Here is a 26,330-nt window from a genome sequence, read left to right as displayed (position 1 = left end):
ATGTTTACATGTAGCTGCTTCTACTTGTTTGCAGTAGTCCATGTGTACATCTTTTTTTTCCACTTACATCTGCAGTTAGATCATATATAACTGCAGGACAAACCTGCAAAGACTCTCTCGAGAGATCTATACAGAGATTGATAATAGAAATCTGATTATTTCTGTAAATTCTTGTATTTCGGCTTGTGGACCTGCATGGACAGTGAGTGCCATGAACACGTTTACAAGAAATTGTGACCAAATAAGAGCTAAATGCTATCAAATATACTGTACCAGCTGCCATTGGAGTTTACTGACTTGGCTTCCATGTCCATCCTAAACGCTTCACTGATTCACACCACCATATCTGCTTGTACAGACTAAAAAGCATGAGTTGTGTGCCAAACCTGCTTGTTGTGTGATCATGTCACATGCTAAATGGCTGCTCACTGTGACCTTTAATTCAAACTTCTCAGTTGTTTCCTTTTGTCATCTCAAGGGAGTCACACCATGGCTTATTGCTAAAAAGAGATAAAGCAGAGAAGAGTAGAAAGAGGCCTTGAATTTCTGGGGAACACAGTTCCAGCTGCAGGTGGATGGCTTCCAGCTTTGCGGGTCACCCTTTGTGCCAAAAGGGTCCCACCTGTTAATCAGCATTGGTTTGCCTTGCGCGGCTCACAGTCATGAAGACATTCACGATAGGACCTGTCGACTGCTTAATCAAGAAGGAAAGAAGTTTGAAGAAGAAGCCAGACTTCGCTGTGGGTTGCTTGAAAAGGTTACAAAGATGCTGCAGGGATCATTGGACAGCAGACACTGCTGGAGACCAGAAGCTTCTCAACCTTACTCAAGGACTGACACGGTATGTGCTCGGCATACCGCATTTTGGGACTGCTGGAAGAAGAAGCATTTCTGAGACGGGGGTGAATTGGAACATTCTCCTCTGGCGAATAATGGAGCTGACCAGATACGTATGTACCGTAGTGTGGTTTTTCAGGTGATTCAATTTAAGTTACACAGAATTTGTTGACCCTTCGCTGCAGAGTTTTGGAAGCTGTGGTTAATTTTGTTTCATTTTTCTTGGAACAGTTTCCATAAAGGATACGTTTCAATAATCTATTCAACATTTGTGATGATGACTTTGAAGAAAGTACTTCAAGTCATACGTTCATCTTGTTTCAGTATTAACAGTTTTTCTTTTTACAGTTTTTGAAGCCTTTAAGTCTAAAAAAGAAAAGAGTTTATTTTTAGGTTTCACAGGCTGATTTTTTCATCTTGTTCTTTTTCTGCTGTTGCAGTGATTTTGGTGGACATTGCTACCCAAAAACATTACAGAAATGTCGGTGTGATTACTGTTGCACTCTTGTCATCACAGTACACTGTAAAAGGTGTAATTATTTCTCCATTTCAGATCAGATGACTAGGATTCAAGAGAAACATTGGCTGTATTTTGCTTCTCTGTTTTTTAATTACAAAAAGTACTTAATTGGTGCACATCTGTAGTTTTTGCCACAAGGTATTTTGTATGGTTTTGAGTCTTCACAGGGTGCACTGTACTTAGTTTGAGAGACTAGTTTATGAGAGATGGTGCTGTATCTGGCAGGTGGAAATTCTTTTTATATCACCTCAATTCCTAGTGTATAGCAGGCTGATAATCATTTTAGTTACTTTTTGAGAGTTGTCTTTCATGTGTAGACCAAAACTAGAGTTGAGGAAGGCAGCTTGTCTCCATCCATGTGTGAGCACTTTGCTCATCTTGCAATGCGCATTTTTTTCCTTGCTCGGTGATTTCTGAGTCGCATGAAGATGGGGACCTGCTGTGGTTGCACTTTTCAGGATTGCTTCAGAATCTCAGATCAGTAGAAATGCCACTGTAGTGCTGTTTCTCACTTTGCTAAATGTTTATTGTCATTGTGGTATATCAGAGACAAAAGCAGCTTTTCCTGGAGGAAAATCTTTCACAAATTTGTTTTTAATCTAAAAGCTACTTTAGAGGCCTCCATCTAATAGCACCCTACTAATAAAAATAAAATTCCATATATATACATATATATATATGTATGGAAAAACATATAAATGTTTTTAACACTCAGTTTCATCTTTCTAACAGTAAGAAGTAAGTGTTCATACATATTAGGAAGAGTATTTTTCTTTGTTTAAATTAACTTCTCAGAGATATGTGTATCCAACTATTATGAGTAATTATGATTACAATAGTAAAAACCTTTGCATTGCATAATTTAATATAAAGTTTTATTAATCAGTGTGGTACAGCACTAACATCAATAAAAGATTTTTCCAGAACGGGGACAAGAGGAGCATCATGTAAGCCCTTCTACTCCCCAGTTTTATTATTATGCCGGGTTAAGAGGAACCATCTCAAAAACAGAAACAAAAACAAACAAACAGGCTGAGGAGCAGGGTACCACCCCTAACCTAAAGGAGTTTCTTATACCTATGTTCTGACTTGACAGATTATAGATGTGAAGACCAGAAGTTGCATGTTTTTGTGCATTATCAAATACTGGCAATGACACAGTAAGATAAGTTTTTAAAAAAATACATCCCTTGGAGTATTCAAATACAAGTGGGATGTTTACTATTTGGCTAGTCATTTTAGCAATCTTATATTGAGAAGGTCCACAAACACAACTCCTTTTAAGAAACAGCATCAAGATAAAGAACTATAAAAAGCATCAATAAAACTAGCAGAACTTTGGTTCATGGTTTCTTCATTCAAAAAATAAGATTTAGAATCATTACTGTTAAATATATTATTTTGACTTCAAAACATCAGTCAAAACTTAGTTCTCCTTTAACTCACTGACACCAAGGCCTGACAGAAGAAACACTTAAATGCATTTATTCATTTTTCCTGTCTTGCAAAGTAATTTCTTTGTTTGACTGCCTCCAGATAGGAATGTTGTTTATCTCAATTACTTTAATTTATCTTAGCTTCCTAAAGCCTCCATATTGTTTAGCATCATGAAAGGTTCATTCCATTTAAGTTATAATGGGTGAACAGCAGATACACAATGTAATCTGACAGGTTAAACTGAATACATAGATTTGACATTAACAGTTGCATAAAATATTTGCATCACAAAGATTTACTTGAAGTGAAACCCAATAGTACCTAGAAAAGCTGCATACACAGTATACAAAAAGTAAGTTGGGTTTAATATTTCATTAAGAAAAGCACCCTGTGAAGACTTGCAACATGTTTATTTTTTTAAAAGCAATTATTTTTGGTGCTAGTTTATCTTTTTTCTTTGATGGCAAAGCTACAGTTTGAACCACCTGTGTGTTGTTATATCTTTTAGTAGCATTCCTCCAACTAGATATGAGTTGCTTTGCTTAGTTTGTGAGCTCACTGAAATGTAGTTCCTCTGCCAGTCTTTTTAGTTGTAGAAATGCGTCAGTGATATTAGTCTACAGTTTCTATATCCCTGACTTTTTTGGGTATGATTAATTCTTGTTCTTTTGAGAGCTTTCAGTATTTGTTTGATACCAAGTTTTGTAAACATCTGTTACTCAAATGTATTATAATCACATTTGTGCAGAAGTTCTGCTACAGAAGCAGTAAGTCTATTAAGCACTGTTTGGAATACATCTAAAGCACGTAGTGTTTGTCTTCATATTCATAGATTAGCTATGGGGAATCTTTCTTTCAGGATGCTTTGGACACCATTGTTTTTTCCTGAGGTAAAGCATGAAATGTTAATTCATGGAACAATAATATAATGTATTTTTTGATTTATATTTTTATTTATTGCTGATTTTGATGTCACTTTCTGATATTGTAGCAAGGCAGAATGATGCTCTTCATCCAGCTGTTTTTATATTCTTTTTGTCTACCGTGCAAGTATTATGAACAAGTTTCAGAAAGATCACATCAGGATATCTGCATCCATATAAAGCATAAAGTTTAAAAAGGGATTATCCTGACAATTCATGTACAGTGTGGAAAGTTAGCATTGGACCCCTTAAGCTTTACAGTAGCAGAAGAGTATGTGTACTAGCATTGGTTACTCAGTTACGCCAGTGGAAGAGCTGACGCAGCCCCAATGGCCCACGTAGCCCTTCGGTGCTGGCGGGAAGGCGGTGCTGTTCAAGGCTGAGCACTGGGGCAGGAGATGAGGTTTGAATCCTGGGTCCTACCTGAGTTTAGAGAGAGTCATTCCATTGACCGGGGCTCAGCTGCGCAAGGCTCTTCGCTTCCCTAGCGAAATCAATAAAATGGGGAAAGTGATACATCCTTCCCTTGGAAAGCACTTTGAGACATGCATGGGAAGCGAGCGAGGTGTTATTCAGTAACAAGAGGAATATTGTCAACTTCAGTGTTAGTGTTTTGCCTAAATCAGGACTACTTCAGTGAGTAAAAACTGCAAAAATACTCCCAGTCTCTTGCATGTGCTTAAGATGTTACAAGGCATGCAGAACTGACCTTTTCTTTCAAATTTCCTTACCTCTGCTACTTGACCATCTTAAATTGCAATTTAAAATCTTGATATATTACCTAGTGAGAGACCTTAATTTTCACAGTAAAAAGCATCTCACAAAAGTACTGATGTCTGCAAAGACAGCGGTCAAAAACAAGTCTAATTTTAGACATTGAAAATAATGATTCAATTTCAGTGACCAGAACTAAGACATCTGATCTGTTTTCTTTCCACAACTTGCTATTAGGAATCTGAATGTTGCTGTAACTTGCAAATGAACATTTTCTTATACCCTCTGTTATTTAAATATTTTACAAGGTGGCTGGATTCATTAAATGATGTTATTAAAAAGTGCCTGCCACCATCATTTCTGTGTCAGAATCTGAAAAAGATACTTCATAAAACAAGTGGAATTTGTATTTTATAAAAAGGATTTGGAGTGTTGTTTTTGTTTCAGTCTGTTTTTTTTTAAATGCATCCAGTTATCAATGCTGCTTTGAAATTGATTTTCTTTGGAAAACAGGGGGCCTTAACTTAACCTGGGACCGTTAGTGTTTTACTTGTTTCTATTTAAAAAAGAAATTGTATAAATTTCCCAGATACCATTGGTACTTGCACACTTTTCTGAAGTATTATGAAGAGTTGGGTTGGTGGAAGAATGTTTTACATATTGTTAACATATATGTGGATATTCTTATATTATTGTACATGTTTGGAAAAATATCACACAACTTTTAAAATGTTACTAAGATGTATGTATCTGACTTTTTCCTTTGGAAAATATTATATATTTTTATTTGTATTTTTTACTTTTTTAAGTTCATCTATAGGTGCAGTTATTTTTGTATTGCAAATGGTCTCTTACATGCAGTAGAGGAGATAAAAATACAAAGAAAAGTAAATTGGCAAGGATTACACTGTTTTGGGGAAAAACATGGGTCGGTCAGTCCTCAAAATATTTTGAGTGTCTTAGCACTACAAATATGGCACAAGACCTCTTTTGCCTAGTAGTGTAAACAATTGCAAGGTTTAAATTACCCATTTTAATTTGTTATTAATTACCACTTTATTGTGGCCTCTGGTCCTGATTTTAATTGAATCTGATCAAACAGCATGCTTTTGTTTTTATTATTAAAATTTCTCCTTGGTTTTCAGTTGAATATTGTTTTCTTTTCTTTGAGTTTTGTACTTCAGTTTTTGTTTCTGGCTTGTGAGAAGTTGATCTTCAGAATTATTTTTACACTATTTATGATTTATTTTCATAATGTAAAAAAGTGTGTAATTATTAAAATATTAATGCAACTATTGATGCTGATTTGCATAGTTATAAAATTCTCAGCACTGGTGCAAAAAAATGTTCTAGTCTGTCTGGACTGGAAAAACTGTGTGTTGTGTTATGCTAATCTGTAGCTTGAAATCTAGTGCAGATCATGTCAGTTCATATGCACATTGGCACTTCTCAGTTAGGAAGGGTCAAGAAACAAAATCAGGGCACTTGTAGCATGTTCCCTTTTCCTACAGTGCACAATAAAAAAAAAAGCTCACTCTTCCTATTCTTAATATGCCTTTTCCCTTCAAAGTCAAGTCTGTTCTGTCACCTTTTCTAAACATACAGCACAAATTACAGAGGTCCACAAAAGCTAAGAAGGACAAAGTGGAAGCACTCTCACAGTGCTTAGAGCCTCCCCTCACCGCTGGAAAGGCCGCAAGGATCTATATATTGAACAAAAGTTGAAAGTGTTGCTAAGGCAAGTCCGCAGGCATCCTAGGGTTCAAAGACCTAAAGCTGAAAAGCACCAATCTACCACTTCTATAATACTAAAGCAGAAAAATAAACTACGTGAAAAATACAGATGTACACAGGCACAGTGTCATGAACAACAATTCTCTAGTGTAAACTAGAGAATGTAAAGATGTGTTACCACAAATCTGTTTTGTTTAAAAACAAAATATGGAACATAATAATTACTTACTGCAAAACAGTGCATTTTCAAGCACCCCATTCTGAGCAGACACATTTTTGGGGGAGTCTTCTTGAGCAAAGAACATTTTGGGGGAAATCAAAATAGTGGGCAGCAGTGGTAATCTAGTCAAAGCATTAGTTAAATGTTTGCATTTTCTAAATCCCAAGATATTTCAGGCAAACAAAGATCTCCCCATTTTTCTCCCCTCTTTCTTTCACTTCAAAATAGCATGTATTCACAAGCTAAAAGAGTCAATGAGCATGATGGGGTTCTGACCTCTACTGTTAACTCCTGGTAATCTCTATAAAGGCATGCTAATCTAGGCACGTTTTAGACTTTACAAGGAGTAAAAATATCTTTGTTCTAATTCAAAGATGAGATACAGCACAGAGCTTAAATACCTTGCCCAGTGTCACAGAGGAAATGTACCTACCGCAAAGCTGAGAACAGACGGCTGCTATGCTGCGCTGCTGCCTGTCCCGGCAGCTGAGAGCCATAAGAGCTGTGCTGTGCACACAAGGTAGTTGTGATCACTCAGCAACAATAAAAACACATAGTACTTACTTTTGCTGCCATAACTCTTGGCCTTTTCTGTTCCAGCTTCCTCAGTTCTCCTTGCAGAGAGGGAGGAAAGGGTCTAGATACTGCTGCAGCTGTACCGTCAAGAAACAAAAAAAAAAGAGTCTGGTTTATGGGGAGGTTCATTGGAGCTATACTAGTAACTCTTCCTGAGACTACACCTCACCTTAAATAGACAAACCCATGAATCTGCAATTCCTAACACACAAAGCAATTATCACTACCTGAAAGACTACATGCAAGAAATGATTCTGCTTTGATAAATGAGATGTATCTTTTCAGGGGTCAGGTGGCATCCGCATCCTCCAACTCAGTGCTGGGCCCTGTCAAACTTCTGTGCGGTTCTGGGCCTCCCTCTTCCTTCTGGCACTGCCGCAGCTATTGTAGATATATCACAGATACAGTGTATACTTGCAGTCTTTCCAGGGATGTATTTTTCAGAATGCTTCCCAAAATAAACCTGTCTTCACCAATGTGACTTCTGCCTATTGTAGCTTTATTGGCATCTGGTCAGCCCCTTCGGACCATTTCCACCCTGTCCTATAGTTGCTCTGTTATTAACCACGTCACCATAAGCATGCTGCCCGCAGTACACAGTTTTTGATGGTTTTGTTCTTGGTCTATTAACAAACAATGAGCTCCATCTGCTGCTATAACTTACTGTCAGTGATTTTTTTTTTTTCCCATTCAGTAACTTTTCCCTCTTCCAGTTATTTTTTTCAATAGCACATGCCCTCAAAAGCCAAATCTCCACTAATAAATAGACTATAAACAGGCTTCATGGTCCACTGCACTGTTCACACTGACTCAGCTTTCCTCAGGAGTTGCCTGTTACCCATCTATCACTGTCATATTTCTGCGCCATCCTGAAGCGCACACAGGGATGCATGTGAAACACCTGCCACTTCACTCCCTCCCTTCCTTTTTTTTTTTTTAAAAATTGAACTTTTAATTATTCTTTTAATTAAATAGTTAGTTAAGGCCACCACACATCTCCAGCTCTCAGCTTTACAGGCCTACTACCTCCCCCGCTATTCCTTACCCATTTGTAACAAGGATTGTACAGAAGTCAGAAGACTACAACAGTATTTATGGACTCATCTCATACAGCTTCAGCTAGAGGTTCAAGTATAACAACCATACACAAATAAAAATTAAAAAAAAAAAAAACACACAACAAAAAAACCCAAGCCACTGACAAAACATTCAAGTCACAGCTGGTAATAACCACACCCAAATAAATAGATATATTAAAAAAAAAAAAAAAAAAAAAAAAAAAAAGCACCAAAGCATTTAAAGTCATGTTCCCACAAGCACAGCTTCTCTGTCTTCCCAGTAAGTTGTCTCCCGTTTGTTGACATCTGTTAATTTCCAGACTTGAGTGCTAATACCCCACTCTCCTCGCCTCTCCTCTCTCGCTGCAGCAGAGACATACATTGCTTTTACATGGACATGGTCTCAAAACTTGGAGCTCTATATGGCATACAGTGCAGGAAAATATTGTACCCCCAACCGATTCTGCACGCTGACAGTATGCTGTCAGTATAGCTATACTCAAGGTGCTTTACTTCGTGCTTTGGCGCTTTTGCTGTGTGCTTGAGGTCAAAGGTGGTCACAGCTCCTATTACACCAGATAAGACTTAGGTTTGTTTTTTTGTTTGTTTGTTTTTTTAAACACGCTTGCTTACAGCAAAACAACGTTCAATAAATAATAGCCTCATTATTTTTGTATTTACAGCTTGACTGAGTTTTTCCAAGCACCCATGCCTAAACTCAGCAGGGTTCTTACTGGCATTGCCCTTTGTCTGCATCCTCCTGGAACTAAAATGTCCCTGGCAACTTTTTGCACACTTTTAGGAGCACTCATCTCTGTGGCATATTATGACTGTTGTGAAGCAATTGAGTCGGGTTGGGATAAATCCGACAAAAACAAATTCGGCAACAAAAATGCATATACTATTAAAAAAAACCCCCACAATTCTCCCTATAACAGCAATTAGCTTGTGACAAAAAAAAAATGTGTAGATAATAAATTTGCCATTTAAAAAGCTGGAAATGCAAACACTGTTGGTGCAATCAGCACTGAAATGATTCTCTACAAAAATTATTCAGGCCACAAAGCTCACTAAGTAACGTACTCTTGCTCTTCTCTGCCTCCCCCTCAGCCTATTTGTCCCAGTTAGCAAACGCTGCACTGGGCCAGAGAGGCATTATGCAAGTGCCTGACTCAGGGGCCTGGTGGACCGACCACTGCAGCAACTGACAGGCAAGTACCTCCGTCCAGAGCCACCGAAGGGCCCACCAGAAGCACAAATACAGCGCTGGAATCCAATTCCTGCAGGCCTGGCACAGGACATGCACTGCCCTCAGAGCTGAAAATTAAAGAAAGAGGAGGTTTTTATAGCAAATACCAAACAGCTGGCTATCCCCGCAAAGGAGCAGGTGGGTGTGGGGTGGCTGGCTTTACCTTTGTGTACTGAAACAGATCTTAGCAGTAGAGCATTTTCCATTCACCAGCTGTAAAGGGTTCGCTTGTCAGGACGCAACGGCAATACATTATGTTTCAGAGGTACACTAACTCCTTGAACATTAAATAAGGAGAGGAACGCACCTTACTTGAATACTTTGACTTGCTCTTAGGAACGTTTAGCTCTTTTCATCAGCCATATAGGGAGCCAGACTGCTGGTTGCTGGTACCCTGCTAGGACCAAGCACTCAAGGAGAAAGAAAAAAAAAAGTTCAAAAAGCAAACAGAGTAGAATGGAGAAAAGAGTATGCTTAATTAAAAAAAAAACCATTTTAATAATTCTCTATATCCTGAGAAATAGCTGCTAGTATCCATGGTGTTATGTGGGCATGTGAGGAGAGGGAAAGGTCTAACAAAAAAAAAAAAAAAAGAAAAGCGAAAAAGTGCTGTAAAGCCTGTGTATCAGGCAGCTACATTTTCTCAGCTGTCAGGGGAAAGAGACCTCATCTGCTCTGTACACTAACGTGGCAAGCTCTTCCTGCTGATTACATCAAAAGAGTGTGCACAAATCTGAGTCAAAAGGCAGGGATATCCTCTTGGTGGTTAGTATCTTTCCATGGCTCTGAAGGGTCAGAGAAGCAATCCATTTCCTAACAAGCTATTTCACACACCAGTCTGAGCTTTCCTGATGAAGTGTGGGATCTCTTCAAGCACTTGCGAGCATAACTGTGAACGAGCTTTCATTTGCTAAATCCTGGAACAGAAAACCCTGATATAAGCAGGGTCGGCTACTGATACACCCTTGTGCTGCCTGGCAAAAGGAGTAAAAGCACTGTAGCTTACACGTCTTTTACATCAGTCTGTGGCCTGGGTTTCTGAGAGAACAAGAATTGGCAAGAGAGCATAAATCTTTCAGCATTAATATTGCCAACAGTCACTGGGCAGGGAATGAGCATGTGCTCTTTACCAACAGAGGGCAGACATGCACAAAGTGGAAGAAAAATCATTTGTCCTTAAATGCCTTCAGATTCATTCACAGACTTGCATGCAGTGATTTACCAGGGAAATGATGTCTGGGCTCTAGTTCTTCTTTACATTACTTTTACAGAAGGCTCAAGAACATGTCTATAGAAAAAGAAACGCTGGTGCTACAGGCTAGAGAAGCAGAAGGAAAGGTGTTTTTTCTGGCGGAGATATAAAATATATATAAAAAGCAAGAACTGTGCTTCCTCACCTGCAAAAAAGGAGGATGACTTACTGGCTACCAATCTAGAAAAGGCAGTATCATCAACACTTGAAATCACCTAATTTAAATACCTCTCTCCGAAAAGTCTTCCAAATACAGAGCTGCAGGTGGCGCAGCCCGGCACAGATGCGGTAGCAGGGACACAGGGCGCAGGTTTTGCTGCTGTCGTCTGCTCTCGCGGCTCAGGGACCAGCTTCCAGACGGACGAGTGGGCACACGCATGGCAGAGGGAAGGGAAAGCCGAGGCGCTCCACCAACTGTTTCACTTGACATTTTGAAATGAGATGCATATCAAAGTGAAAATCAGCCATTCTTCCTAAAGAAACTGTGGCCTCCTTTTCTCATGATCTTTGATATCCACTGACATGGTTATCAAGCATAACCATTACGAAATACCACACTGAAGCAAATGGGGCCAATTCTACATCAGCACTTTAATTTGAAAGACATCCCAGTATTAGGCTACACTAGAACATGCTAGGCTACACTACAAAGGAGGTACCAGCACATGACAGCAGTGGAGCTCTTACTCCAAATGCTGGAGCCTTATTCTACTTACATGTATAAAAACATAGCAAAAGATAGCTCTTACTGATTTGCTGTGCCTTGCAGGAAATAAGGATATTGACTTTGATGGATATATGCAAGTATATATCTCACCCTGTACTTATGAACAGATTCTGGGAGATAAGTAGCTGAACTGTGAAGGTCATTGAATTGTGACCCTATTTTGGATTAAATTAACCATTTGGGGTCCCCCAAGATGATGTCTATAGCAGAAGTGATTTGAAAACCAGAATGAATGAAGAAATGAGAGCAATAGCAGGCACAGAGCAGCAGCCTGTTTGAGATGCATGGCTATTTTGCTTTCCTACATTCCCCACACAGTAAGAAATTTTGAGTAGAATTCAACAAGTAGTTTGTTGCTCTGTAACTTTATGCTATTTTGCTGTTATACAGTTATTACTAGAAAATCTTAACCAAAACACTGAGGAGCACAGCCTGCGGCTCCTGGCGCCATGTGCTAACCATCCAGGCAGAATGACTCCAGCCGTGCGTGCACCCGCACTTATCAGCAACCCCTCGCTGTGCCTTGCATAAACCCAAAAGAAAAACTGTGTAGGGAGGAGGCAGCACAAGGGCCGGCAGGGAGGGAAGGAGGGAAAGAGGGAGGGAAGGAGGGAGGAAAGGAGGAATGGAGGAGGGGTTTGGGCGTGAGCATAAAAAGGCAGCTGAGCGGTGCAGCACAGCAGGGACGGCAGGATGGGGGAGCCCTACAGCAAGGCAGAGACCCTGGCGCTGCGGAGGAAGCACATCGGGTAGGGGTGGCCCCGGGACGGGCTGGGCTGCGCTGCACTGCGGGTCCAGGCAAGGGCTGTGGCTGCCAGAGTGCCCCGTGGGGCCACCTGGATTCACCGCCGCCCTGGGGGGGGCCCATGTGCAAAGTGCACGCGTGTGTGTGTGTGTGTGTGTGTGTGTGTATACATATATATATACAAAAAAGTATGTATATGTGTGTGTATATGTATGTGTGTATATATATATATATATATAAAATGTCACCTTTGCAAAGACCAGCAAATTCTTCTGAAGGTGCATATGGCCCCCATAGAGATGATGGTACCCAGTAGGACCCGCATGGCACAAACTGGAAATTTTGGCTAAGGGTATAAGTGCAAATAACTGTTTTTTTCCATAGAGGTTCAGATCAGGATTGCACTTGTTGGAAATTCTGGCTAAGGCTGTAAGTGCAAATAAGTGTTTTTTCCGTAGAGGTACAAATCAGAATTGCATCTGACAAGTAAGTTATCAAGCTTCAAAGCAGAAGCAGCCCGAGCGCACGCCCATGGCACTTGCACCGCTGAAGCGGTTGCTGTGAGCAGCCCTTAGCCCACCACCCCGAGTCAGGGAGCACAACGGGACCTCGCTCACCTTGGAAGCAGGGACGGGTCCAAGACGTCTTGGCAGGGCTCTGGGGAATTAAGCGCTCCATAGCCAATCCCTGAATGCTAAACCACCACAGTATCTTCTCTTTCTGTTGCAAACCAGCTCAGAGTGTCTGTAGGAAATGTGAGACATCCCAGGTAAGCAGCAAGTCCTCATGGGTGGTGACTGGGGGGGGAGAAAATAACAAGTTAGCTCTTTAGTTTGCCATTCTGATAGCTAAATCTTTGGGCCACTACTAATTCCTGGGAAGGAAAATGCAGTCATTTAAACACAGCACATAAAAAGCTACTTCACTTTTCTAACAGAGGTGATAGTGGATCAAAGACAGAATATGGTATCTGGACATACTTTTTAAAAATGCTACTGCACAGTTAGTTTGTGAGGAAGCTGAATGCTCTTGAAAAATATACCTCTGTATTATATGAAGCTCAGGAGATTTCTTGAACAAGGATAATTGGGGGAAACACAGGAAGGTGCAATTCTGACCTGAACAATGGTCCTGGCTATGCACATATCTGATCCCTCCTTATTGCAAAATTATTTCCTCCAGAAGGGGCAATTTTAATTCCTACTTCAGTAGGTGTTGCCAAGTGGAAAATAAGTCCAGAATGTTAAAGTGGATGCTGGTTGTTTGTAAGTTATATCTTAAATACATAGACTATATAGAAAATTAACTGAAGATTCATAAAAATCAATGGCTTCATAAAGCATGCATATTAAGTTATCTTTTGGGGCTGTATGTTAAGAGAATCTTGCCTGGCAAGGATGATAGAATTGGGCTGTGCTGGGCAGGCAACAAGGAGCTCTCACGGAAAGGACTGACACCTACTAGAAGGGAAAAACTGTAGTCAAGAAATGACCCTGGAGGATGATGCATGCTGCTTTTAAAGTGCAGTAGACAAGTTGTCAAAGAAGTCAGAGAAGACCTGTGCAACAGGGCTAGAAACTGAGAGAGAACGTAAATGACTTCGCATTCTGAGAGTCACATTCAGGCTCAATAGTTCACAGTCTCAATATACCATACAACATGGCTGCAATGCTAGCACTGTTTAAGTTACTTGGAAACAACTATGTTTATCTGAAGCCATATAAACATTACAAAAAGTTCAGAATGCTTTCCTCCTGCTCAGTAACATCATTCAACATAATAGTATAGCTGGAATGTTCTCCCAGGGAAAAGCAAAAAAGAAAAGAGTGTTTAAAAGGTACTTTGGATAATTCTGCAAGCAGCCTGAGCTGTGTTAGAAGCCAGTGATATTTAAATGCTTATAAAAGCTACTTTTAAAGATTTTATCCATAACAGCCAGGCTGAGAAATTGAGATTTTAGAACCTGCTCAGCACCTCTGAAAATCAATCCTGCAATGCATTAGTGTTTTGTTCTTGAATGTGACCTCTATACAGTAGAGTCTTCATTGCGTAATAAATTTTTGGCCATAGTATAGAACAATTCTTAACAGCTTAGTTCTATTCCCAGAGAGTTAATTGACTATACATGTTCATGACACATGTAAACAAACAGAACTACATCCTAGAAACACAGCTGGACGTACAAGGACATGGAATGGCTTGCATTCACTGTGCTCCCGCGAAGCCACTTAAGAGACAGAAATAGGATTTGAAAACACCCTTATCAAAGACCTACTTCTGCTCCTACTGTGGGTGGTGGGCAACATTTTTTACTTCACGGGCAACCCCACTTGACCACCTTCTAAACTACTCACAGGCTCTTTGCAGAGAGAGGCAGTTGTCTCCAGAGCTGCAAAAGATCAACCCTCTCAACACTCAGAGGAGGAGGGAACCATGCAGAAAACTAAAACAGTGTTATTCTATATGGTTTTTTAGGCCTTCCTGCAAAGTTTTCTTTGCCAAGGACCCTCTGAAGATAGTGCGTGCTCAGGGCCAGTATATGTTTGATGAGAACGGAGAAAAATACTTAGACTGTATCAACAATGTTGCACACGGTAAGCAGTTTAACTGCTCCTACTGCTGGCGTTTACTTCATTTCTAATAGGAACCATAAGACACTTCTTCCAAGTGCTGATGCTATGTTCACAGTGCTTCTCTGAATCTCCTTGTGCGGCTCAATAACTGACTGTTTGCTAGTAATAATTAATCATTTCCTTCTTCAGTTGGCCACAGTCATCCATATGTGATAAAGGCTGCCACAAAACAGATGGAACTGCTCAATACAAATTCCCGATTCCTGCACGACAACCTTGTTCAGTACGCTCAGCGTCTTACAGCTACCCTGCCGGAGAAACTCTCGGTTTGCTATTTTGTTAACTCTGGGTATGTCTGAATATTTATTTTTTCATTATGACTATTCTGTTCCCGTTTAAGATGGATGCTCAGAAAAGCTTCATCTAGTACATCATTTACTTAAATTTTGTAAAGGATTTAGTATAAGCAACAAAAATATTTCCAGTACTGATTAAAGGATCCTTTGTATTTGCAGCTGTCATGTTTAGTATGACGACTCAGTATAACAGAAAAAAAACATGAAGCTGGTCTGCTGCATGTTATGCAAAAAAGGGAAAAAAAAGTAAATAAGACCCTGCCAATTGATGAATACTATGTGTAAACTGACATAAGCCCTTTGAAGGAAGGAGTGTTCCTTTAGTCTGTGATCACTTACTTTGCCAAAGCAGGTAGCCTGTAGGAACCTGAGAAGAGAGGGGCTGCTGTGAGTCAGGTTTAAAATCTGGTTGTTAGTACTGGGAGCAAGTTTGTGCCCGCTGCTTCCTGACGGTGCAAGCGCTGAGGCGACTCCAGCCTGCGCGGAGGGTGGGAAACGCCGCTGGGGGAAGGCTGGGGTTTCGCAGTTGCGTTGTTCTCTCAGCTGCTGGCTGCTCCCTGAAGTGGTCTCATTTGTACCAAGAGGAGGTAAATATCTACAAGTAAACAGGGGGAGGGAAATAAAGCATCTCTTTGTTTGCTGTTTACATAAAGCGCTGTTTTCACTCCTTCTCTACAAGGCATTATAGTCTCAACCTTAGCCTTCTAATCTGTATAGTAACAGAGCCTGCTGTGTTGGTTGATTATATCCATGCCTCTTCTGTGTTAGAATAAAATCTTTATAGTAAGAGCTTGCTCACATTTTTGTGGATGTAAGGTCCTCTAGCATCTGTTGTTATGCAGGTCTGAAGCAAATGATCTTGCCTTACGACTGGCTCGACAGTACCGTGGGCATCAAGACGTGATCACCCTTGAAAAGTAAGTACATAGGATAGCTCATGTGAGTGCAGCAAGTGACTGCTGTAATTTCTTCAAAAGGGGCTTTGCACCTTTTTTCACACTGGGATCACACATTCCAGGAAGAGCAACTGCAAGACCACGCGTCTCTACCTCAGCGGCACAAGGCTCACTGGATTCAGCCACACTCGGATCCCTGTTAGTCCTCCCTGACTCACATCGCAAGCTTTGGGGTCACTGACAGTAGCTGCAGTCAGGAACAAACTGATGACAGAGCTGGCTCAGTCATTTTGTCTAATTGCAAAGTCTTGTTTTCCTGAACATCACAAGTATTTCTTTGCCCAAGTTCCAAGACTCTGGAGCCTTTTGTTACAGCTACAGTCCCAGCCAGGGTGGGCTTTCTGGCCTTTCTTTGTGACCATTAACAGATTTTGTTGACTGAATAATAAAAAGATGTAGAGAAGAGAAAGGAGGGCAAAAATATTCTCTCTACCCCTACGTGTGTGTTACTATAAGATTGTGATATGCCTTTGCTTTGGGTTGAGGCTCCCTTTAGTTCATGTTTATGGTTGAAAGTGCTTATTCCTTCAATGCATATGGTTTAAAGGTTGCATTTCATCATTTCTTGTGTTTAACCGGTAAGGCTGCTAGGGGTGGTGCGATCCAGGGGACATCATCTCGCTCTGTCCCTATCCTAGCACCTGATCTCATGCGAGGAAAAATCTGACGCCTGTTTCTAGTCTTGCTACTGAATTAAAGTCAGCAGCAAATTTCTCATTGCCTTTAGGAGAAGGACTGAGTGAATTAAAACAAGATCCCTTCACAAACAGTGCTACTGTATTGCAGATACAGTCTCTTATGCTGGATTATTTATAGACACAGTTGTAAATTTAACTCTTCCATAAATTTGGTGAAAAGTGACTTTGATATTTAACACTCATGCAGTGCTTACCATGGCCATGTTACATCTCTGATTGACATCAGTCCCTATAAATTTAATCAGCTGGAAAAGGACAGCAAGAAGGAGTTTGTGCATGTGGTGAGTGTGGTTTTTTGCCTTTTGTCATTGTTTTGCTTGTCATGCAGCAATTACCAACTTCTGGTGTAAATGTACTTTCATTCTGTTTTGCTAATGTCAGAAAACATACTCTTGACTGTTTATCAGGGGATTAAATACAGCAAAATTGTTTGCTTTTAGATTTCTAAAAGGGAATTCTTTAGCTACGAGGCTGAATTCCTGCATAGTGCTATGCGGTTCCCAAGTCACTGCACTATATAGTTGCTTAGTTTGAAAAAACTAGCCAATATCTGTTGTGTTAATTTGGCTACAGAAATGCAGGACTTTTGAATCTACTTCCAAAGACTGGAAAGACAGAGCCCACATATGCACACAGACCGGGGTATAGAGCTTATAGGTATCCAATTCATCAGCCTAATCTTGTATATCTTATGGAGACAAAAAGCATTCTCAGCCCAGAGTTATACACAGAACTACATGCAGTTCTTTCCCATCTAGATCTCCTTGTATACTGCCAAAGTAGCTGCCTTTCTGTAATTTTTCCTTTCCTTTACCTGCTGAACCTCTCCCAACACCATTTACAGAGGCTTCAATGTCATACAGATTCACGCTGTAACGAGCATTTTGGAAGCCAAGTGATACAGTGGAAAAACCCAGTTTTCCATTTGCAGTAATGGATCTTTCTGCAAGAACCTCAACTAAGATCATGGATGAGGACTTGGTATTACAGTCTGACGGAGAGGAGGGAGGGTCTTGAAAAGGTAGATGAGGCAGATGGCTCTTTAGTAGTTGTGGCCTGTAATGTCAAACACATCACAGGGCTGGGTTCAAGTTTAAGATCCTGTGAATATTTTTTGCAGTTCCATGTAGAAACTGAGAATGTGCTAACTCTATTATGTATCTGTGTGGAAAGACAGAACTATGTCCTGTTCCGAAAACACGGAGGAATATAAAAGAAACAGAAAGTAAATGTTTCGCAGAAGCCTATGCTGCTTTTTAGAAGTCTTGGTCTTTTCAGGCTCCCTCTCCAGATATCTACAGAGGAAAATACAGAGAAGACCACCCAGATCCAGCAAATGCTTATGCTGAAGAGGTAAAAAAGATTATTGAAGAAACGCAGAAGAACGGACGTAAGGTGGGTGTTTTGTACTCTAGAAATGCTGAAACTTCATCTATTAAGGATAGCATAAGGGGCATGAAACAGGAGACAAAGGACATGTTTCTCTATGCTTAGTTTCCCTTGCTTTCCTCTACTTTTCATTTTTCTGTGACGGATTCTGTGTTCAAAATGTGCCATTTTTCTACCTGATGCTCTTATCATAATTTTTCTAGGCATCAATGTAAATGGTAAGGTAGGATTGATAATACAGTTGTAAATGAGCAGATAAAACCAAACCAGTTTACTTCCCTATTTTATGTTTTGAATCAGGAGAGTATAAATATTTTACAGCACAAGCAAGCTTTGAACTCAGCTAAGAAACTACAGCAAAAGTTCTAGCAAGGATATATAAAAGGATCCAGCACATGGAAAATGTATGCTAGATAAAATCTTGATACTAAATTGCTCGTTCTATTTGCTTAAGACAACTTTAGAGTCATCTAAAAAGGACGTACTTTTCAACCACATGCAAGATAATCTTGATAAAAAACAGATACTTTCTAAACAGATTTACTTGAAATGTGTGTTAATGTTCAGTAGGATGACACTAGCATTTTGAGACATGTAGGGCTTGTTTCAAAGCCCACTGAAGTCAGAGAAGACTTCAATGAATATTGGAACAACATGTTCCCTTCTAGTCCAATGGACTTATATCACTCTTCTTTTAGATTCTTCATCAGCTTTTTTTATTCTCTACTAACGGATAGTTTTGTTTTTTCTTCCTTTGTTTCCTTTCTTTTGCATATTTCTTAGGTTTTGGTGACATAGACCTGTGGCAGGACAAGTTGTGCTAAAGGCTAAGCCTCACATGCTATGGGAAGCTTCGTACTCTTTGGCCGTAGCATGCCTCTTCAAATATAGTGTACGGTTCTTTACACGTTACTGCTCGGCCTTGTTTCCAGGAAGACTGCACCAGCCCAGAGAGACCTGTTGATGCTCAGGGAGGGGTTCACAAGTGGTGTGGGATGCAATCCCTTAAATAGCAGACTTATGCTGACACTTTGGGGTAATATCATATCTCTGCTGCATAGACATGTTGACAAGAAACAAAATTTTGATGTTCCAGTGTATCTGATCCGCTGCTCTTGCCCTTCCTGACTTCAAATAACTTTCTTTTTCATTCCTAGCAACTGGAATTATTTCACCTGTAGAATTTTTCTCCCCTTTTGTCAAGTGCCTCATGCTGACATTTTACTGGTTTAGTTGTTTGCATTAGACAGGGGTGCCCAAAGCATAGCCTCAGGTCATCTTACAATTCAGGTTCTGCCCATCTCTTCCTGGCATTGTAGATGACAATAAAGTTGATCACCACATATGCCTATTACCAGAAAGCCTTCACATTAAGCAAGTTTTATTCACCCCTTGGGGAAAACGGCAAATACTGCTATGTGCCTCCTGTAAATTCAAATTTGTTAATAAATTTACAGAGATGCTAGGAGACTGATCCAATATCCACTGACACCAGTAAGCATCTTCAACATCAACAGCTGTAGGACTAGGACTTAACTAAGGTCCTTGTATTCCTATCAGGTTGCAAAGGTGGCCCTGGCTGCTGCAAATTTGGGCACCCCAGATCAAAAGATAAATAAATTCTCTAGCTATATCTGTTCTCAAGCTGTCCAACCCATTGGTGATTAAATTAAGGCACATTTTAAACATTTATTCCTAGACTGCTAGAAATTTGTGCAAAGGCCAAATAAATGAACACAGCTCTTACCCGAGTTTGTTTTTTGTAGATTGCTGCCTTCATAGCTGAATCCATGCAGAGCTGTGGAGGCCAAGTAATTCCACCTGTGGGATACTTCCAGAAAGTGGCAGAGTACGTACATCACTTCAAAATAGGCATAACTGGAAAATTAACCAAAGAAACAGGTTTTCACTATAGGCTTATCCAGTCAATTCAGCTATCTCCTGCTCTTATTCTTAGTTATCTCTGATTTCTCGCTACTTTTGAAGAGTAAGATTCCACTTCTATTTTTTATGGAAAATCAGCTGACTAAAAATAATTATTTTTAGCTGGATAATTATCTTTCCTTTTCTATCTTTAATCCTCAGGCCATAAATTTGATGGAAGATGAAGTTGAACCATCAGAGAGGTAGCCCTGCAGTACCATTACAGTTCCCCTATTTTGCATCAAAATATCAGAGAACTAAACAGTTCTATCAGTAGTGAACTAAACGTTCAGTTGTAATTTATAGCTATGCTTGGTAACTTTCCAGTCACAGTTGCACCCTCCATCTCTGTATTGTCACACTAAAACCAAAACCATTGGCTTGAAATGGAGTCATTTAAACACAGTCATAAAAAGTAGCTGTGGATATTTGTCAGAATCTTTGGAACCAACTGTAGGTTCATTCAGACCAGAGTAAGAGACCGAACAATAAAAGACTGAAGTACTACAGCAAAGGAAAACTAGTCCATCCACTTGTGACTCAGAGCTCAGAATATCCCTGAAAGCAGGGTACTGGCAGCAGTTTTTGAGAGAAAAGAGGAAAAACCAACCTCTTTTAATGCAGACTGATGGGACACATGCCTGTGGCTTTGGCCACATAAACAGCTTCTGAACACAGTTGTCAGGATTGAGGTATGAAAGTTAAGTACCGAAGTTGTGTTGCAGGAAACAAGTTCTTTCCTTTTTTCCTAACCTGGTCTCATATCTGAGAATTTCTGTAATATAAACTCCCTTGCTCTAAACGGGATACTTGAGACCGGTTCTGCAGTTAGTCATTTGAACTATTCTATTTGTTTTCAGATATGTGCATGCGGCTGGTGGTGTATTCATAGCTGACGAGGTCCAAGTTGGCTTTGGAAGAGTTGGGAAACATTTTTGGGCTTTCCAACTGCAAGGTGAAGACTTTGTGCCTGACATTGTTACCATGGGAAAACCCATCGGCAATGGCCACCCTATGTCTTGTGTAGTCACAACAAGGGAAATTGCTGAAGCTTTTGGTGCCTCTGGATTGGAGTATTTTAATACAGTAGGTTTCCAGATTAAGGTTTGTCTCTTCTTTTTACTTTGGTCTACATTTAGTGGTTGTACAAGTTGTTCAGTTTATAGGGCTAGAGATAAGGACAGTATGCTAACATCTGCATCCATCTCTAGGTCCTGGTGGACCTCACGGTCCAGGTGTCACCTCATGAAACAGTGACCAAGCCAGGCCAGGCCAGGCCACATTTGAGCTGCATGCATACCATACAGGAGCAGTTCTCTTCTTGTTTATTGAGTCCTCTTTCACCTACTGGGACTGAGCCTTCCTACCAGCTACCACGAATTCTCCCTGATTTCAGTTAAAGAGCTATTTGGATCACTTCACAGATTACTCTTTATATGAGCAATTTGCCCGCAGATTAAATCAGGAAAGCATGAGAGCCACCTGAACGCTTGAGCTGTGAAATCTTCAGACTACCAAAACTCAAAGCTGAGGAACCAGTAGCTCTGCCATTTGGGCTTTGCTGCACTGCACAAAGCAGAGGGAACTGAGCTCCACACTGCCTTCCCTCACGAGCTGCTCAGCACAAAATCACCGCCTCTTTAAGCTTTCCCCACTCACGCCGAGCAGGAGGCAGCAGGGGAAAACTACAAGGACAAACACAGATGAGTGTTTCTGACGGGTTTTGTGTTTTGTTTTCGTATTTGTCTTTGCTATCAGTTTGGAGGCAATCCTGTGTCTTGTGCTATTGGTTTGGCTGTACTAGAAGTAATAGAAAAAGAAGATCTCCAAGGAAATGCTACTCGTGTAGGAAATTATCTCCTAGAATTGCTGACTGAACAAAAGCAGAAGCATTCCTTAGTGGGAGATATCAGGTAATTGCCTTATGGTGTTTCAATGTTTCAAGGAGAAGAACAACGATAATTGCGATAGCAAAAACCAATGAGTTTGGGGTGGGGGGGAACACAGAAGAAGTATGTCATGATTATGCTCTCTTTTTGAAATTGGACTACCCAAAACTGTAAGGAAACATACTTTTTAGTAGAAGTTTCCATTCATCTTGTTAGTTAGGGGGTAAACCTACCTACTAAACAGACTCTAGAAGAGAGAGGGAGAAAGATCCATCCTCTTGCAATAGCTTGGTTGTCAGGACACTCCTTGGGATAATGGAGATCTTGTTCAAATCTCTGGTCCACTTCATTTGGAGATGCTGGTGTGGGTTTCCCTCATCTCAGGTTAGTACCATGATGACAGAGCAATGACTTGTTCTGGGTAAGCTTGCCCATAAACTAACAGTCACCATGAAAGATCATTAGCAACTGCACAAACTTCAGGTTCTTGCAGTTTTTTTGCCTTTTTTAAATTGTTCATGATCATCTGTCATCCACAGCTCCCTGGTTTGATGTTGGCAGGATAAGAGAGAAAGAAAAGCTTTCTGTCATTCTTAACTGGCCAGGTAACCTTAACAAGCCAGCTAAATTTATCCAGAAATATCTGTTATCCCACTTGATCATCTGAAGTAGTCAGTGCCAAAAGAGGACAGAACAGAAGGTCTAGTCTCTTTCCGACTCCTTCCCCCCTTGGGCCCCAGGAATGGAAATGCAGTTGTTAGAAACAGACCTATATTTGTAGCAGAAGGCTTGGATTACTGACAGTGGATTTCAAATTTCCTTATCCTTCTCTGTACTCTAGGGGTGTTGGATTGTTTGTTGGAGTGGATCTGGTGAAGGATCAGCAAAAGAGAACACCAGCCACAGCTGAAGCCCTTCAACTTATTTACAAGTAATTTTTTTTAAGACTTCCATAGCAGTTACTCATTAATTTCAGTTTATATTTGTGTAGCTTTTGATAATATAGTACTAGAAAAAGCAAAAAGTTAAAATCTAACTGGCCTGAAGTATCTGACAGAACATAATACAATTTTGTACCTGTGTTTTACACAGCTGATTACTTTTTCCACAGGCTGAAAGAACAGCAAATCATTCTTAGTGCAGATGGACCCCACAGAAATATATTAAAATTTAAACCACCAATGTGTTTCTCTATGGAAGATGCAAAACATGTAGTGGACAAAATTGATGTACTGCTCACAGGTATGTATGCTTTCCAAAGAATACTCCTCTTTGTTCATTTCCAAATGACACCTTAGAAATACCACCTACAGTACCATAATCTAGGCCATTACATGCAAGGAAAAATTAATTATGTTTCTTATTCCTTGTCTGAACTATTGTTCTTAATGGCATTAATTGTAAATGCAGTAAAAAAAGCTCCATACATAGTTCATCCAAACATTTTAGGCAAAATCCTGCTCTAGATCCTGTCTCACAGATTCAGCTTTACTTACTATTTACTTCTAGTCACATATACTAAGGAGCAAACAGGTTAATACATCACAGACCTCAAAGACACTGCTGAAACACTGGTCAGACTTTCATAGTGCTCTGTATCTTTTTGTTTGTTTTGAACTGACTTACTTGAACATGATTGTCTCACTCAAATTTAGCCCGAAGGTTTCCAGACTCTGGGGACCTATCCAGGAGAAAATAACACCAGGTATACTATTAGCATAAAGACTCTCCAAGCCTTTCCTAGATTGAATGCTCCCCATTTCCTGAGAAGATTTAAACAAACGGAGTTAGACTAGCAGGAACCTGGTGGACAAAGCCAGAATTCAGCTCTACAAGATCTATCTGAACCCCTGTACCATGGTTAGGTTTGCTAATTTCATTCTCTTCTCTAAACACTGACAAGCTATACAATCTTGGTATATCAATCACATTTTCTCAAAATAATGTTTTAGGAAGTATTCGTTTTCTCGTATTATTCTACTGTGTAATAAATGCATAGAAAAATAGTCTATTAGACATTTTTGGACCTCAGTCAGCTGTTAAACAGACTGCATACTTTCCCTGATTCTTTTTCTTTTTCTTTTTCAAGAAATTGAAGTGGCAACTGGAATGAAGACAGGAAATGATGCATCTACAAATGCACAGTGCAAAAGAAAAGTATATTTTGAGGTTTTTTTGGAATCTTAATCAAATAGGTGTTTGGTGAAGCAAATATGAATGACTTTAGTAGAACATGTCTTCATTTTTGGCGGTGTAAGCAGTTCTATGCATTGAAACCGAGATTATAATGTAATCTCTTAAAAGAAACCTGAGAGAATCCTGTTACTGGGGCAAACCTAAAAAGAGCTGAGCAATAGAGACCCAAAACAGGAAACATGTTACAGACAAGCCCATGGCCCCAAGCCCATGGCAAGCAAGATCAACCAGTCTTTGGACTGCACACACTTGTGAGCTAAGCAGGCCAGAATGATACTAGTTCTAGGTAGGAAGTGCTGCCGATGGGTGTTTGGCTTTCCAAGCAAGCCTTCAGCCTGGAAGGCCTCCAAGCTCGCAGACTGTTACAAGGGTTTCGTTTCCCCTTAGGTCTGCGAGTGTGAATGGCTGCCATGCATCCAAGCTGTGACTTCTTAGGTTGCAGCACTGCCTTTGGACAAATGATATATAATTTCTCACACCCTTATATCACTGCCGATGTTTTCCAAAAGCTCACTGAGCTGTCCTTTGGCAAATTTTCCAGTGATGCTGTGAATGGCAAGAAGGCAATAGCTCAACTGCCCATGGATGTAATAATTAAGGCAGAGATCCTGTGGATTATTGGCTCTCTAAATAACACTAGATTTGGGGTGCAAAACTCCTCTTACAGACTGCTGTACACACTCAGTTCAATTTCATTCAAAGGTAAGAAGTCACTTACCACTACAAGGGAGTCAGGCAGAATCAAGTTTAATAGCAGCCGATGGAAAGAAATGCATGCACCTTCATTGACATTTCATTTGTGTTTCAGACAAATGAAGGGAACTCCCAACCAGAGTCTGTTAATGAAAGCATCAGCCACATCAATGGAGCTGCCTGCAGACAAGAAAATGTTTTTTATTCTGATAAACGCCCAGTGCCAAGTAAAAGAATACAAACATGAAGAGAAGTTTCCTTCTTCAGTTTAAATTTGTTTTCTGTTTGCTATTGAGATGAGTGCAATAGTCTGAGTTCTATGATCTGCTTGAAGCCTAGTCCTACCTTTCTTAAGGTGGTTAAACTGCTATTAGCTTCATTTGTTGTTTAAAATACATTTTCAGACACATGAAAACTGTACCAAGTGGCCTGAAATCTAGATGTGACAGAACGGACATGTGATACCTAATTTCAGTTCCTTGGTGCTGACTGAAGGCTTGACATAGGCACAAAAAACTCTGTGAAATCTGTGGATTTATCCATGTTACACAGACTCTGAAGCATTGCTTAACCACCATGCAAGCACCTATTAACCTATTATGCTTCACATGCTGTTTTTAGAATACTTTAAATTTCAATATGTAATATTGAGATGTTAATTATTTCCCATGTTTTAATGGCTGAATTCACAAAACAATGCTTGAGAGAGAAATCATTATCATCTTCCAGTGTGGCTTAGGTCCTATGGACCATATTCCCAGCTAATGCAAATTGGTGTAGTTTTGTTAATGTCAATGATGTTCTACCAAGCATCTACCACTGTGTGTGTAGAGACACAATGTTTGTGCAAGGCACCCTCATTTCGTGTTGGATAAAGCAACTTGTATAGATGACTATTTATATTGAGTAAGATTTTATGAATCTTTTTGAAAGTTTATATATTGAACCCTCTCAGATCACAAAATATGCAAGCAGAGTACATGTAATTTCAGATACACTGACTGAATTTAACCTGCAGGTTTCTCGAAAACGAGGCTCCCAAGGACAGGCCAGCTCACATTCCCATGGCTTTTAGATGTTCTGAAAGTCAAAGGAACCAGTGCCTCATCCTTTTGTAACGGTGCTGCTACTTTTTGTCATTGGAGATGAAGAGTTGCCTACTGGTTGCACAGGATCCTGATACATAATTGGTTATGCTAATTTGATAGACTACTAAAATGAGAGGACCAACACACAGAACAGGCACGCAACCACTTTGCAGCCACTACCTATCTGTGCTGCAGATACCTTTGACTTCCTTGCTGCCTTGTCAGTGCTAAATTTCAATGAGAACACTCAAGCCCTGCTTTTCTTTTTTAACATGCACATTCCCACTCTATGAAACACACTGAGGTTTTTACAAATGGTTTGTACTTCAGGGAAAAGACAAAAATATATCTCCTGTTTAATTTTCATATCCAAAGTTCTGCTCTTTTGTAATTGCTGCTGTGGATTCTACTGATATGACTGAAAATTGAACACCTTACCTAGCTTCATATTTTCCACCACTTGCTCTACTAGTATTGATGTTACCTGTGTAAATTCTTTCAACGCCATCAAGCTGGCTTGTTTTCTATTTCACGATTCTTTAATAATTCCCTCAAATAAATCTCTTACTTGTAATTA

General features: G+C 40.0%; 1 protein-coding gene and 1 long non-coding RNA gene across 6 annotated transcripts; one reads left to right on the top strand and one right to left on the bottom strand.

The window, feature by feature from the left end:
- Positions 1–2,215: 2,215 nt before the first annotated feature.
- On the bottom strand, positions 2,216–24,828 carry LOC112987877 (uncharacterized). Of its 3 annotated transcripts, XR_010388917.1 has the most exons (8): positions 24,691–24,828; positions 19,712–19,842; positions 15,261–15,516; positions 12,610–12,789; positions 9,432–10,942; positions 9,239–9,336; positions 6,950–7,038; positions 2,216–4,201 (listed from the first exon to the last, which is right to left on the bottom strand). It is a non-coding gene; the product is annotated as an uncharacterized LOC112987877 (long non-coding RNA). The 3 variants fall into 3 exon arrangements; XR_003260400.2 differs by lacking the exon at positions 15,261–15,516 and having other exon boundaries at positions 9,239–10,942; XR_003260398.2 differs by lacking the exons at positions 19,712–19,842; positions 24,691–24,828 and adding an exon at positions 15,721–15,825 and having other exon boundaries at positions 9,239–10,942.
- Positions 11,908–26,330, top strand: ETNPPL (ethanolamine-phosphate phospho-lyase). 3 transcript variants are annotated; one of them, XR_010388916.1, is made up of 13 exons: positions 11,908–11,996; positions 14,468–14,586; positions 14,755–14,914; positions 15,764–15,838; positions 16,763–16,856; positions 17,854–17,970; positions 19,731–19,813; positions 20,748–20,991; positions 21,646–21,800; positions 22,618–22,707; positions 22,888–23,018; positions 23,866–24,029; positions 24,781–24,918. XR_010388916.1 is itself a non-coding variant. In XM_026107961.2 (13 exons), exons 1-13 carry the CDS (start codon positions 11,941–11,943, stop codon positions 24,910–24,912), a joined length of 1,506 nt encoding a protein of 501 aa, XP_025963746.2. In that variant the 5' UTR covers positions 11,908–11,940; the 3' UTR covers positions 24,913–26,330. The 3 variants fall into 3 exon arrangements, 2 of the variants coding, with proteins under 2 accessions (XP_025963746.2, XP_064366645.1); XM_026107961.2 differs by having other exon boundaries at positions 20,748–20,973; positions 23,866–23,933; positions 24,781–26,330; XM_064510575.1 differs by having other exon boundaries at positions 23,866–23,933; positions 24,781–26,330.

The sequence above is a fragment of the Dromaius novaehollandiae genome, chromosome 4, assembly GCF_036370855.1.
Source record: "Dromaius novaehollandiae isolate bDroNov1 chromosome 4, bDroNov1.hap1, whole genome shotgun sequence".
In the NCBI taxonomy this organism is placed as follows: Eukaryota; Metazoa; Chordata; class Aves; order Casuariiformes; family Dromaiidae; genus Dromaius; species Dromaius novaehollandiae.
The sequence above is the reverse complement of the archived record's forward strand: the minus strand, read 5'-3'. Positions and strand labels throughout refer to the sequence as shown.

Excerpts from the sequence above, each read along its gene's own strand:
- ETNPPL (XM_064510575.1), top strand. The coding sequence starts at position 11,941 with ATGGGGGAGCCCTACAGCAAGGCAGAGACCCTGGCGCTGCGGAGGAAG. Across the intron at positions 20,992-21,645 it reads CAGTAGGTTTCCAGATTAAG|TTTGGAGGCAATCCTGTGTC; the intron begins GTTTGTCTCTTC and ends CTTTGCTATCAG. Across the intron at positions 23,934-24,780 it reads ATGCACAGTGCAAAAGAAAA|ACAAATGAAGGGAACTCCCA; the intron begins GTATATTTTGAG and ends TTTGTGTTTCAG.